We start from the raw sequence: 12,622 nt of genomic DNA, 5'->3' as shown, positions 1-12,622 counted from the left end.
TTCATATATAGATGAACATTATGTTTATTTCTCTAGTAATCATAGTAATGTCTAATGTCACACAGGGAAGCTTTTTTAAAAAACAAAAACAAAATAAAACGTTTATATGATAGTTATTGTTACAACATCTCCTTTGACGTAAATGCTGATGTCATTTGATGGAAAACGCAATACAATGGAATGAATAGGCCTTTTTCATGCGTCTCATTCAGAGCAACCATCTTTTAACAAGACAATCTAATAATATTAGATGTATGTGTTTGCAGGACACTGAGGTAATAGGTATTTACTTTAGTGAACTTCAATAGATTCACAAATGTGATGTAGTTATTGCCTCTTACTGGACATCTTTGACAATGGGTTGCCGAGTTCACACATTCCCAATATCGCCCAAGGGCAGACATCCCAAAGCCACTCCTGTCCTTATTTGGTATTCCAGTGCAGTTATTTTCATAAAACAGGAATGTTGCAAAAAGGTTTTTCAGATTGAGACCAGTGCATTGATAGTACATTTCTCCTCCAGATCCCAGAATGTAATATTCTCTTTGCAGAGCATGCCTGGGAGGAACCGGGCAGAGAAATATTGAACTCTGCCTTTTGTGTCTCAAGAGATGACATACAGTACATCACCTGTATATTTAAATTCAAAAGGCCTAATGTTTTATTTTATTTTCTATTTTTTCTTGTTGTTGCCAAAGGCACTAATTGTTGCTATGCACAGCAGTTGATCTAGAAGTTAAAAATAAAACTTAAAAAAACCCATTAAAAATGAAGAAAATAGACTACTGAGCAGTGAAATGAATCGCTCGGGCAACAGAATTTTTGCAGTGCTGCATTTCAAACACGTCAGGCCTAATTTGACAAGGCTATATGTGGCAATAACAGTGCTGAGTGTTAATTAATTTCTTGACATTTGTTGTGGTCAGGAAACAAATGACGTGCTAGACCCTTCAGTTTGTCATGCCCCTTCCTTTGAAAGTTGTAATAATATCTCTATTGTGTTGCCATTACAATCAAAATGTTTAAATGTAAAAGCATTTAAATAATAGAGGTGTGGAGAGTCAGCACAGAATGGAGTAGGGTTGTTTGTATAGATTTTTTCAGTTTCTGCAGTGTCTCAAATTAGTTTTAGTGGAAATTGTGAAATATTTCCTTATGCCTCCTGTGTATGTGTTAATACAGTATGCAAACAGTCATAATGGCATGTTTTTATACAGCTGTGGTAGCCAACATACATTCCAGCAGGAATAAGCCGTGTACCACAGCACACCTACCTGTCTGCCTGTATATGTAGGTATCTGTCTGTGAGTCTGTATGCTTAGTTATATAATGTGTCTATTTAGGAATTCAATAACCGCATATCCTGTCAGTGTCAGTACGTTCCTCAGGGTATCAGGCATTTGAATGCTCTGTTGTTTGTTTGTCAGGGAACATGGCGTGTTCTACAGCGTTTAGACCCCAGATTTCTCTGAAGTTTTTGAAAGCTATACACATACATTGTTACATGCATTTCTTAAAAAATACTCATGCATACATAATTTGAGACAAGAAATATAATGATATCAGGCTAAATTCAAAACGGGGGAAAAATACAGCTGTCAAGGCATGTTAGTCTTATATGCTTTGTTAATTCATTTCCATGCATGGAGAATCCACAGTAAACACAGCTCAGCCCAGTCCTATAGATATACATGGCATTGGGCTTTGGCCCTGTGGTCCTGAATTCATCTGCATTGCATCTCCTTCAAGACTTTTATTATGACTGTTTTTCTAGTTTTTTCTTCTTAGATCTGCCTGATTCTAATTTTCAGTCTCTTGTCTCGAACACGGATTTATTGAAAAAAAGAATAATATTTTTGCTACCCTATTTATTCACAGAGCTTGTTGTTTATATTATTACTTTTCCTGACAGAGTTGCAACCAGCACGGTTAATCTACCCGGGGTCAGTCCCAAGGGTACTTGCTCCTTTTCAGTATTTTGTATTTTTCATTTTATGGTGCATCAATGTGAAATTACATTTGCATTTACTGCAGTGTGCCTACAATAGAGGTGTTGCACTCTTTTGCTTTCTCCTTGTCCCAAGGGGAGGAGATATTCTTTTATCCTTTTATGCAAGGCAGGGGACATATGTAAAAGCATTACATACATGATTATTTAGTAATTATTCATTCAATCTTTAGGTCAGGCTCTATTCTTCACAGGTTAGCAGTTCTTTTTCTTTTACTTTTTTCCCCTGGCTTGAAGCCTTGAACCTTTGTGGTACATATTTGCAAGATAAATGATTTAAGTACAGTGACCACCTACTGTTTTACTGGGAAGGCGACAACTTCCTAGTTTATAAACCTTCACTGCTGTTTAACTGAGATACAATTTGAACGGTGCAGTTAAACACATCATTAAAGTTGTATATTTTGTATGAGATGAAAGTGAGGGTATTTTGGTCATTTTCCACATGCAGTCTGAAACTATCCCCCTCATGTAAAGCGGTGCTGCAGAGTGATCAATTTGCCCTGATTGCCGTGGGGGCTAGGACAAGATTATGTACTGGCTGCTTTGAAAATGTTAATTCCCCCTTTTTTTTATGCAGAACCGCATTAATGAGGTTACCCTGTCCTCTGTATCACTTTAATTAATTTGAATATTGCCACCAGAAAATACTGGATATATCAAGACAGAAGGTAGTTTTACTATTGAAAGGTATGGATGAATGTTTGTGATTTAAGCCATAAACTGAAACACTGTAATTGTTTTCTCCCGGCAGGAGTCATCTACACTACAGACATGCTGGACCGGGAGACCAAGGATTCTTACTGGCTGACCGTGTATGCCACCGACCACGGCGTTGTGCCCTTGTACGCCACCATCGAAATCTATATTCAAGTGGAAGATGTGAATGACAATGCACCTCTGGCCTCTGAACCCATTTACTACCCAGTGGTTATGGAGAACTCCCCCAAGGATGTGTCTGTGATACAGATTCAAGCTCAGGACCCCGACTCCGTCTCGGGAGACAAACTCACCTACCGAATCTCCAGTGGCAACCCTCAGAACTTCTTCGCCATCAACTCAAGGACAGGTAAGCGTGCTGGGTATCTTCTGTCTTCTGTATGTGTGAGTACAGTGAGTCGCCTAACTATTGATTAGTCCTGTGCCTCCTTGAAAAGATCATTTAAAACATTAAACTTTGATGTCTCCAGAGCAGCACAGCAGGTTTTTACTATTCCTAGTCTTCTGGTAAAGTTGGCAGCATGCTGGTACAGAATTCAACTTTAACACTTATCTGTCAGTATTCATAACATAATCATGAATGTTTAAACAACCTAAATCTAATTACAACCATTGGAAAGCTTTGATATTGGACCACAGTGGATTGCAATAAATATATTTTACTGACCAAACAGTCAGTTATTCTAAAGAACTTTCTTGACGAAAGCCAACAAGTCATAAATAATGAATTCTAAAGATTCATCTATGTGTCTGTTTATGAAAAGCTAATGCATTACTTCACAAACCGTTAGAACAGTAAACATTTTCCGCCTTCTATTCACAGACCTTTTGCATCATAAGACTTGAAATTAATAGTATTCATATCAGTTTTATTTCCCAGTTAATTGATTTGTGAAGGAATGCAAAATTCAAGAATTAGAGAATGAAATGCTTTCCGTAGAAAATAGTTATTTTCACCATCAGGCAAAGACAATATTCACAGATCTTACACTGCATGATAACTTACAGTCAGAATATTAAGTATCTCAGTATTCAAAGCATGCTTGATAAACTGCATGTAGCCAAAAGGCAACTCCAAATATAGTTTGTATGAGTGGAGTGTGGCGCTATTGGACTAGACAGAGCATAGCATCATGGGCTTTTCTTTTGGGAATACATTTAGATTGTTTATTAGTGCTTGAAAAACAAAGTAAGAGAGAGGCAATGTACATAAAATTCCACAATGCCATACCCGGCATTACAAATGGATGTCACTTCGGAGTTTATTCCAAAAGTAGATTGCTAGGCCACACGTTTTGGGGATTAATTCATTTTTAGAGGGATTTAGAGAAGAGTCTGGTTTAAATCAGCTAGTTTATTACGCTGTGTATGCAAAGTTTGTGATTTCATTTTTTCTATGGTCTTTCCTATTGGAAGTATTGTACCAAGGCGCATTAAAAATATATAATTTTAATGCTATTAAAGAACATAGCCAGCTTGTAAAGTAAGTATATTAACTAAGTAATAAAACTATTATATCGTGCCTAAAGAGGAAGGCAACTAAAAAAAAAACAACTGTTAGGGCAGTCAAAGGAAAAGACTGCAAAACGTTAGGCATAACTTTTTTATTTAATTAGCATGTTCTTCAGCAGTTCTGGAATTCAAATTTTCAGTAAGCTGAGTACTGTGTGAATATACTCGGAGGGGTGTTATAAGATGCTGTGGTCTTTATTTCGGCTTTTTGAAAATATATGGCTCTCCGTTTCTGATTCAAGATTCTGTTTCCTCTGGCAATATTCTCTAAATATTTTATTCTTTAAGGCTGGCACTGTTATAAAAATTTTATTACCTAACTCTTTACTAGAGCTATCCCAGCTACAGTAATTCATGGGTGTTAAAGAAGGTGAATTAGGTAGCTGGTTAAGTACTAAAAACTCACAGTCCTGCATGAGTATATTTATTTATAGATTTCAAAGAATTAAATTGATTAAATCAATGCCATCCACATTCACTCACCTTGGATTGAGTCCGAAACATAGGTATTAGAAAGTTAAAATGTTCTGAGATGTTTAGGGCTAGTCCCTACATAGCCAAGGCCTGGCTTAATAGAGACGGCAGGACTATAGAGATTGTTCTGCAGTTATCACACACAATACACGTTTAAAATGTTTTACGTTTTACAATTATATTAATTTGGTGAATTATAAGATGATTGTGAACACTTAAATGCATCCTATGGATATATATTTTAATAAGAAATGATGACTTATAGGAACACCACCCTCTCAAATACCAGTTAACAATCAGACGTTTTACAGATCTCCCAAAGTCGTCCTTGCTACAATTAAGGTCAAATCATTACTTGTCTGTGCCATTCTCTTGATATGCCAGTGAAAAGGTTAAAGCCCTTCATTATTGGATTATTTGGTTTGACGGAAAGTAGCATGTTAATTAACAGTTTTGTACACCCTCTCTGATTTTCACTGAGACTTCAGAGCTGTGAAATACGCTATTGGAGAAACGGTAAATTCCACAATGGTATTAATGACCTCTTTGGTTGGATTCCTTGATTAAAAAGGAAGGGTAACAGGTTCCTGTGGAGTAACCAATCACTTTATATAAGTGCTTAGCTCTTTTTATCTATGGTGACATGTCAAATCCCTTCAATACGCTCGCAAAGACTTTGTTTTGTGATAGTTGGCTTACTTCTTCAGGCAGTGTTAACTGAAATGAGCTGTTCGGACATTAATGGCAACGCATCTGGTGCCACTCAAATTTCTGGATTAGTCAGATGAAGCATGGACAGAACGTGAGTAAGGACAGTATTGTTCATGTTGTCTTCACTCTGATGCCTGCATGACTAATGTCTTGGCTTCCCTAAGCAGATAACCATCTTTCCTTTAAACGTATTTTAGTCATTGATGAGGGATTTGTCTCCTGTCAGCCCTTGTGTGCCCTAATTTTATTGGTAAAATTGCACAATTGAGAAGAAGGACTAAGTATACTTATACAATTAATATGAGCATGTCTCTAAAAGAGCAGAACTGGGGTTAAAATGAGACATGCTGTTGTCTGCTGCATGTTTTATAAGAGGCAACGGTTATCTGTTTAGGATGCAGTGTGGATTTGTGATGAGGAAAAACAAAAGATATCACACAGGATTTGAAGTGTATTGCTTTCTGTTTCTCATCCTGTCTTGATCACCCCCCCGAGAATATTTATACTGATGTTATACATTTTTCCCCGTGTCTCTCTCTCTCTCTCTCTCTCTCTCTCTCAAGATCAACCTGCAATTCAGTAAGGTTGAACGTTGTTCTTTCTGATGGATGTACGTCAGGTTTAGTCTGTTTAGGTTATGGTTAAGGTCAGGAATAATAGCAAACAAGGGCAGGTATTTTGATACATTAAGATGTACAGTAAGCACAATACGATTGTCTTCTGTCACATTTCCTTACTGGAACTAATGTGTTTTCAATCTATAGGTCATACTGATTCCTCTTGTATTTCAGTAAGGTTGTCTGTGTGGCCCCATCAGTTTTAAAATGGCAAAACTCAATAGTTGTGCTCATTGCCTTTTACTCTAATAGTCTCCAAGCTACATGACCTGTGTCTGATTCAACCTTCGCTGACAGCTCGCTCTCAAATAAATACACCAGCAAGCAAGACTGTAATTTGATCTGATCTCAGGAGGTAGGGCCCGGTCACTACTTTAATGTGCGATCTGAAATGAACAACACCGCAGTGACTCCGCGAGGCATACTTTGTGTCTGAGTTAAGTCTCGAAGAATATCTGGGGCTGTGTGTTGGAAATGTAATTGAGATACCATATTTAGAGTTTTATGTCAAACTAAATGTCTGGCTGCTTAGATATGCAAAGTCCTGTCTCAGACCTGAGAGAAGGATGAAGTCTGCCTGTGTGTTTCACCCAGTGTCTTAAATTATCCAACACCTAAGCTATAAGGCACCAGGGAATCCCTGGAAAAGCCATGTTGCATATTTGAGGATTTTACTTGTATTATTAAAGGGAAAGACAACCTTTGTCCTGAATCTGTTACAATCCAAAACAGACTGGAATTATAAGCTATATGCACATGAATTTATGATTAACATTGCAAATGTAAAGATATTTTCATACTTCAGAGCTGGATGCCTGCCACCCTGCAACTGGAAATGCAATCCCTATCTGCTATAGTATATGCCCTTTGTGGAGCTTCCAGTTTTGTTATTACAACTAAATCCCATGCACTATGGCTTAATAATATTTATTCAAAACTAACACCTAATGAATGTTGATACTTTTGTTTTTCTACACATAAAACTTGGTTTTGCCAAACTTTAAACTCCAAGATACTGAGACCCCAAGAACGTATTGGGCTACAAGACTGGAATAAAAGGTGGTTCACCATCAACTAACACACACGCACACACACAATATATATCCAAACAGATATATATTTATATTTATTTATTTATGTATGTATGTATGTATGTATGTATGTATGTATTTATTTATTTATTTATTCTCAGGTAAGAAAAAACTTTAAAATTCAATTTGAAGAACTGGGTTAAGTGAAGAGCTGAATGACTAAACAAGGAAGTGCCTTTCAAAATCATGGGACTGAAGTTGGCGGCTGGCTGAGCCACAGTTTTCTACTCTTCCACAGTTGTAGAGAAATTCATATATATACTAATGATGGCACTGGGGAGGCTTGCAGTTGCCTGCAGCTATTCAGTCCTTTAGGCTGGATTGAGCATGTTGTATATTTTTGACAGCTGTAACCTTAACCACAAACATGCTTCATAGACACTGCCAGGCTGTGCTTTATCAAACGGTCAGGAAAATCTTTCCCGTAAAATTCCATCCTTGGTCTAATATGGAATACAAATTCAGTCAAATGAAGTCCAGTGACATCACTGCCGTGTGACCTACAAGTACAGTAATTAACCTCCATTTGTAGCCCTATTTTGAAGCGCTCCAGGCTGAATTTCATACTATTGCTTGTCATGTCATCTATAATTCAGCTCCTCAGTATGGTATCCACACATGCATCAATGAGATATAGGCCTACATTTGAAATTTCATTAATTTTTGTGTTGACAGAGGCTGATCCGTACGAAATTCCTGTTGCTCCGCTGCCATTTGTTGCCAATGCAAGTGCTCACAGTAGGCATGTAGAGAAATTACGAGAACTCAATGTTTTCTTTTGCTTAAAATGCATTTTTTATTTTCAGTTTCGACTTTCATTCAAGGACAACACTCATTAGTGTTTAATCAGGTTGTTAACCAAGAAAGCTCTAGTTTCTTGAAATGCCTGTAGTATGACTGGTGGAGTTATCTACAAGATTTCAGATGCACACGTGAAAGACATTTCATTTAATTCCATAATTCAGAGCACTATGTGACGGCATTGCCCATTACCTAATTGAACAGGCTTTGGTTAAGTGCCTGGTCCTTTGGCTTTGTTTGCTGAACTTGTCGATTATCCTGAAGCTGAACTCAGCTGCATTAGGTTTTAATGTTTAGGTACTGAACCCTTAAGGAAAGTGGGTCAGTGCTCTTAATTTAATGCACAATACAAAACATGGACCGGGCTACCACTTTGGGAATACACATTTTTTCATTTGCCATTAGCTATATCAACTTAGTCTGGGAAGGTGGATTTTTTGGGGGAGGCGAAGGCGAGGGCGAGGGCTTTTTGGGGGGGCATCATTGCATTATAAGAGCTGCAACATCAGTAACAGTACTTGCACTGCAGTGTATCTAATAAGATTTAAGATTTAGCTTGGTGGCTTAAGTCCTTGTTTACCAAAGCATGCAGCAAAACAGCCATTCTACTGCTTTAATTTACACTCTCAAAAAATACATTGTATGAAAATGTACTATGTATATTCTGTTGTTCTCCGCATATGCCTTTCTCAGTTTTTCCCTGTTTTCTCACTTTATTTATATGCAACGTGCATACTTGAGGCAGCTTGATGTGCTGTAGAGACATTAAAGAGTTTTGAAAATAAATATAATCAGTCTCCTCAGCCTATTGTGAAATGACACCCTTAAGCAATTCTTGATTCGCTTTCCTTTCAAGTGAAGTTCATCTTCAGTGTGATCCTAATCAATTAACGATCAGTTTTATCAATCCCTCCTTTCGCATTGGCATTCAATCTCCAATAGTCATGGTATTGAAATGCATAAATCAAGCTGTCAAACACCTGGAGTCTGTAATACAAACCCACACCAGTAGTAGTTCAACATATTGTAATTTTTCTTTTTTGCAGATGAGACATGCAAACCAGTGAGAGAATACAGGTACACAGTGGTTCTGGGGAAGAATTCAGACCTAGATTGTTCAGGCCCAGTTTTGACGTATTTAGTTTTGCTCCAGGGTTGTTTTGCATATTCCTGCTGCCAACTGGTTTATCAAACTCTGCTTTCTTCCTCATTACTTGATACACAGTAAGAAGACAAAAGGGCAGAACCTAAACCATTCGCAAATTAATTATGGCCTGAATACAGGATTACAGCTTAAGGTTTGATTCACTGAGGAAATCGGTAATTGATGCTTTAAGTGTTAAAATTATATTAGAGTGTTTGCAGTGAGTGACAGTATAATTTATAACCATCTACATGCCTTTCAGGCCAACTTTCAAGTGTCAGTCTTCTGTCATATTTGCTTTCTCTCTAGTACCTTTCTGCTGGGCAGGAAATAGGGTAGTTTGAGATCCAATTAAAACAGAATGCTAAGGTCTATTAAAGCATAGATCTTCATCTTAATTATTATTTTTTATGCTTGTAAATATATTAACAATGTAGTTCTAATAATCATGTGTAACACAAACCATGGACAGTTTTCTGCCCAGCGGAATAGTACTTTGTATGCATATATCTGTACTGCATTTTGTATTAGTATGCATTTTGGATGAACATAATTTCCATGTGTTTCCAAACAAACATAGTTTCAGAGCAGTTCAGGGCATTCTTTTTGGCGACGCTTTTTAAGAGAATCTTAAAGACGTGTAAAGTTGTTATTTTCTCTTGACTTATGTAGAAGAAAAGTAATTATATTTAGCCAGTAGCATAATAGCATTATATGTAGCTATATATAGTGCATACACATGTCAATTAAGTTGTAGGGGCCCAAAGAAAAAAGCAGAAATGGATAAATGTAGAAAGAAAGAACAGCAATATTGAATGTTAAAAAGAAGTATGACACAAGTTTAGTCGATCAGAGATAATTTTATTCCTTCTTTCATCTGAAGCAGTAAGATAGGAATTCATTGAAGAACTTCTGAACATTTTGCTGAACAGGCATGCTTGTATCAGTGCAGTGGCCCATTTCTAATTTTAATGATGAATGTTCAGTCTCATTAGGAATTCATTATGCGTTTTCCATTACTTTTGTGGTTGTGAGTGGAATACCATATGGACTCGGGGATGAACTCCTAACTGTAGGAGTAAAGTTTGTTTAAGGTATTCGTGGCAAGTAGCCTCTTAAAAAAACATAATCTTTGAAGCTTCACAACAGTGGACTAAATCGCAGAGGCAATAACAGCGCAAAGGACATGTCATGTGTATTGATGCCTTCTTACGAAATGATTTTTTTTACAGGATCATTAGCACATGTGAGTAGACTCGTTATTCATGCCTGCAGAGTTAACAACGAGCAGAGTCCTATAGATTGTGTCTTTTGGATGAATCAATCTCGCAGCTTGGCTGTTGAGTTTGAACTCTTTCCCCACAGATTGCCAGTTGGAGCCATGGCTGTGTATCATCAAAAGGTTAAGCTGTTGTTTGCGTCAGTTATCAACATAAAACTCCCCAAACAATCACATTCCTAGTGTGTACCTAGTAACACAACCAGGTTAATGGATTTGTTTACAGTGTTATTTGTATTAGTTGCCTTTCATTTCTGTAATGGGCTATAAAATGCAGGGTGCTTCTATTAAATTTAGAACAATATGATGCTATTTTGAAAAGAAATACAGTTGGGAAGGGCCTGCTGAAGCATTGTGGTATTTCACACAGAGAAGCCACAGCCCGCAAACCTTCGGAATTCATCTTTCATAAATAAATCAGGATATATATTTCAGGATATAAAATCCTACCTAGAAATGTAAGATGATGGTGCTAGAAAGCAGCTGAGGATGCTTCACATTCTTTGGAAAGAAATCTGCCATTTAAAAAAGAAATCGATTCCCAGATAAAGGACATGTTGGGGAGTCAAGGCTGATAGGGCTATAAAAGCTGAATTCAAGGCAATGGCTGGTATGTTAGTGATTATAGGTTCAACTAATACTTTTGTGAAGCCATGTCTGCTTGGCAAAGGGACTCTTCAGATCCACCCTGTAATTACTGACAGAGTTTAATGGTAACTAGTGCATAACAAACAAAAGATGCCTTAAAATACGTTCTGCTCATCTTCACAACTTGTGTGTCAAATGTGGAAGAGCAGAATGAATTGCCCTGGTGGTAGATGGTGGTGAATGTAAACTAACTGTACCCTATTATTACACTGAAACAAACAAAACAACAACTAACCAAAGAAAATGGGGGTGGATGTTTCTTCCGCCCCCTGTCTTGTTTTAACTGGACAGACATAAATCCAAACAGCTGCCCAGCAGTTTTCTGAAGTGCTGGGTTTTCTCAAGCAATAGACAAAACACATTTTTTTTATATAGACATAAGCCTTTGGAGAAGATTAGAGGAGTAATGAAGCATCCCCACCATGCCACTGGAGAATGGTGTTGATAGAGGACTCTTACACTGTATAGTAGCAGGCCCGGACTCTCACCTACAGAGATCCAGATTCAAGCATGGCTTGAGGCGTTAGGAATCCCAGTTGGATTGCTGTTATTACAGTGCCATTAACTTTAGCTTCGGTATCTTCCATTCTATCGTCTAGCCCTGGTAAATGGACCATACACTTTCCAAGAAATAAATTCCCCACCTCCTCCAGATGCAAAGCAGTAATCAATGTGCATCCATTTACAATAGGGATGTGATTTGTGGCATGTTATAAGCACTTCTGAGTTGCAAATCTCACTATGTTTTGCCGTGTGGTTTCGAATGATAAGCTTATACTGTCTGCATTTTTTCCCCCAGTAATCTTCTTGTGTACTTTTTGAGTAAACTGATGTTGGATAGTATTTTAATTTCCAGTTCATCATTTTTATGTTGAGATGGGTTGAAAGCTATCTAAATGGTAATCAACAATTCTCTTCAGTCAGATGAGGACCATCATTCATACTTATTAAAAAAAAAACAGTGGTCTTTACTCTTTCAAGTCAAAAGATACTGTATAAACAATATTTGAATTAAAACATGCATTATGTGCTGCTCTCCTGTAATACGTTTTATTGTGTGTAAGGCCTCAGTAGATAAGATTGTATATTGAAGCTCGGGATTTATTTAAGAGGTGTATAAAAAATCTGTAACAAACACACACACACAATAAAAAATAGCAGTGTCGGCATTTTATTTATTTATTTTAAGTTTATTCAGTGAGACATACAAAAATACCATGTCTGTTTGTTTCTTTATACAGAGAAAATATTTATAGTATGTGCCTTGAGTGTGTTCTATTAAACAGTCAGATTAGCCTGCAGAAATTAACTTAAATATCCTGATCTTCCCCCTCTCATCGAGTTTAGTTTTAGGTTTAAAATTCAAATCCTTAGAGGAGAGCTGAACTCATGCATAAGCTTCTGTATAATTGTGTTGCAGAGATAAAACCACTTCCTTTTCCCCCAACTTACGTATAGCTATCACCACAGAGGAAAATTAATTTGACTGTTTATCATGTTATTTAATTTTCACTGATTATTCAAGGGTGTTCAACCACAAAACAGCTTAGCAGAAAACAGATGGAATTGTAATTGTGCATGTAATTAGAGTTAACTCTTTCAAAGGTTCAACATTCA

The 12,622-nt window shown here is 37.1% G+C and overlaps 1 protein-coding gene across 6 annotated transcripts in view; it reads left to right on the top strand.

Annotated features, from left to right (window-relative positions):
* Positions 1 to 12,622, top strand: part of LOC136746643 (protocadherin Fat 3) — a 186,468-nt gene that overhangs the window by 80,421 nt on the left and 93,425 nt on the right. For all 6 annotated transcript variants that reach the window (XM_066699266.1, XM_066699271.1, XM_066699269.1 and 3 more), the window contains exon 3: positions 2,763 to 3,077. In XM_066699266.1, the coding sequence (XP_066555363.1) occupies positions 2,763 to 3,077 (315 nt within the window). The remainder of the gene's footprint in view (positions 1 to 2,762; positions 3,078 to 12,622) is intronic.

This window comes from Amia ocellicauda, chromosome 3, assembly GCF_036373705.1.
Source record: "Amia ocellicauda isolate fAmiCal2 chromosome 3, fAmiCal2.hap1, whole genome shotgun sequence".
NCBI classification, from domain to species: Eukaryota; Metazoa; Chordata; class Actinopteri; order Amiiformes; family Amiidae; genus Amia; species Amia ocellicauda.
This window is presented reverse-complemented; position numbering and strand designations above follow the sequence as displayed.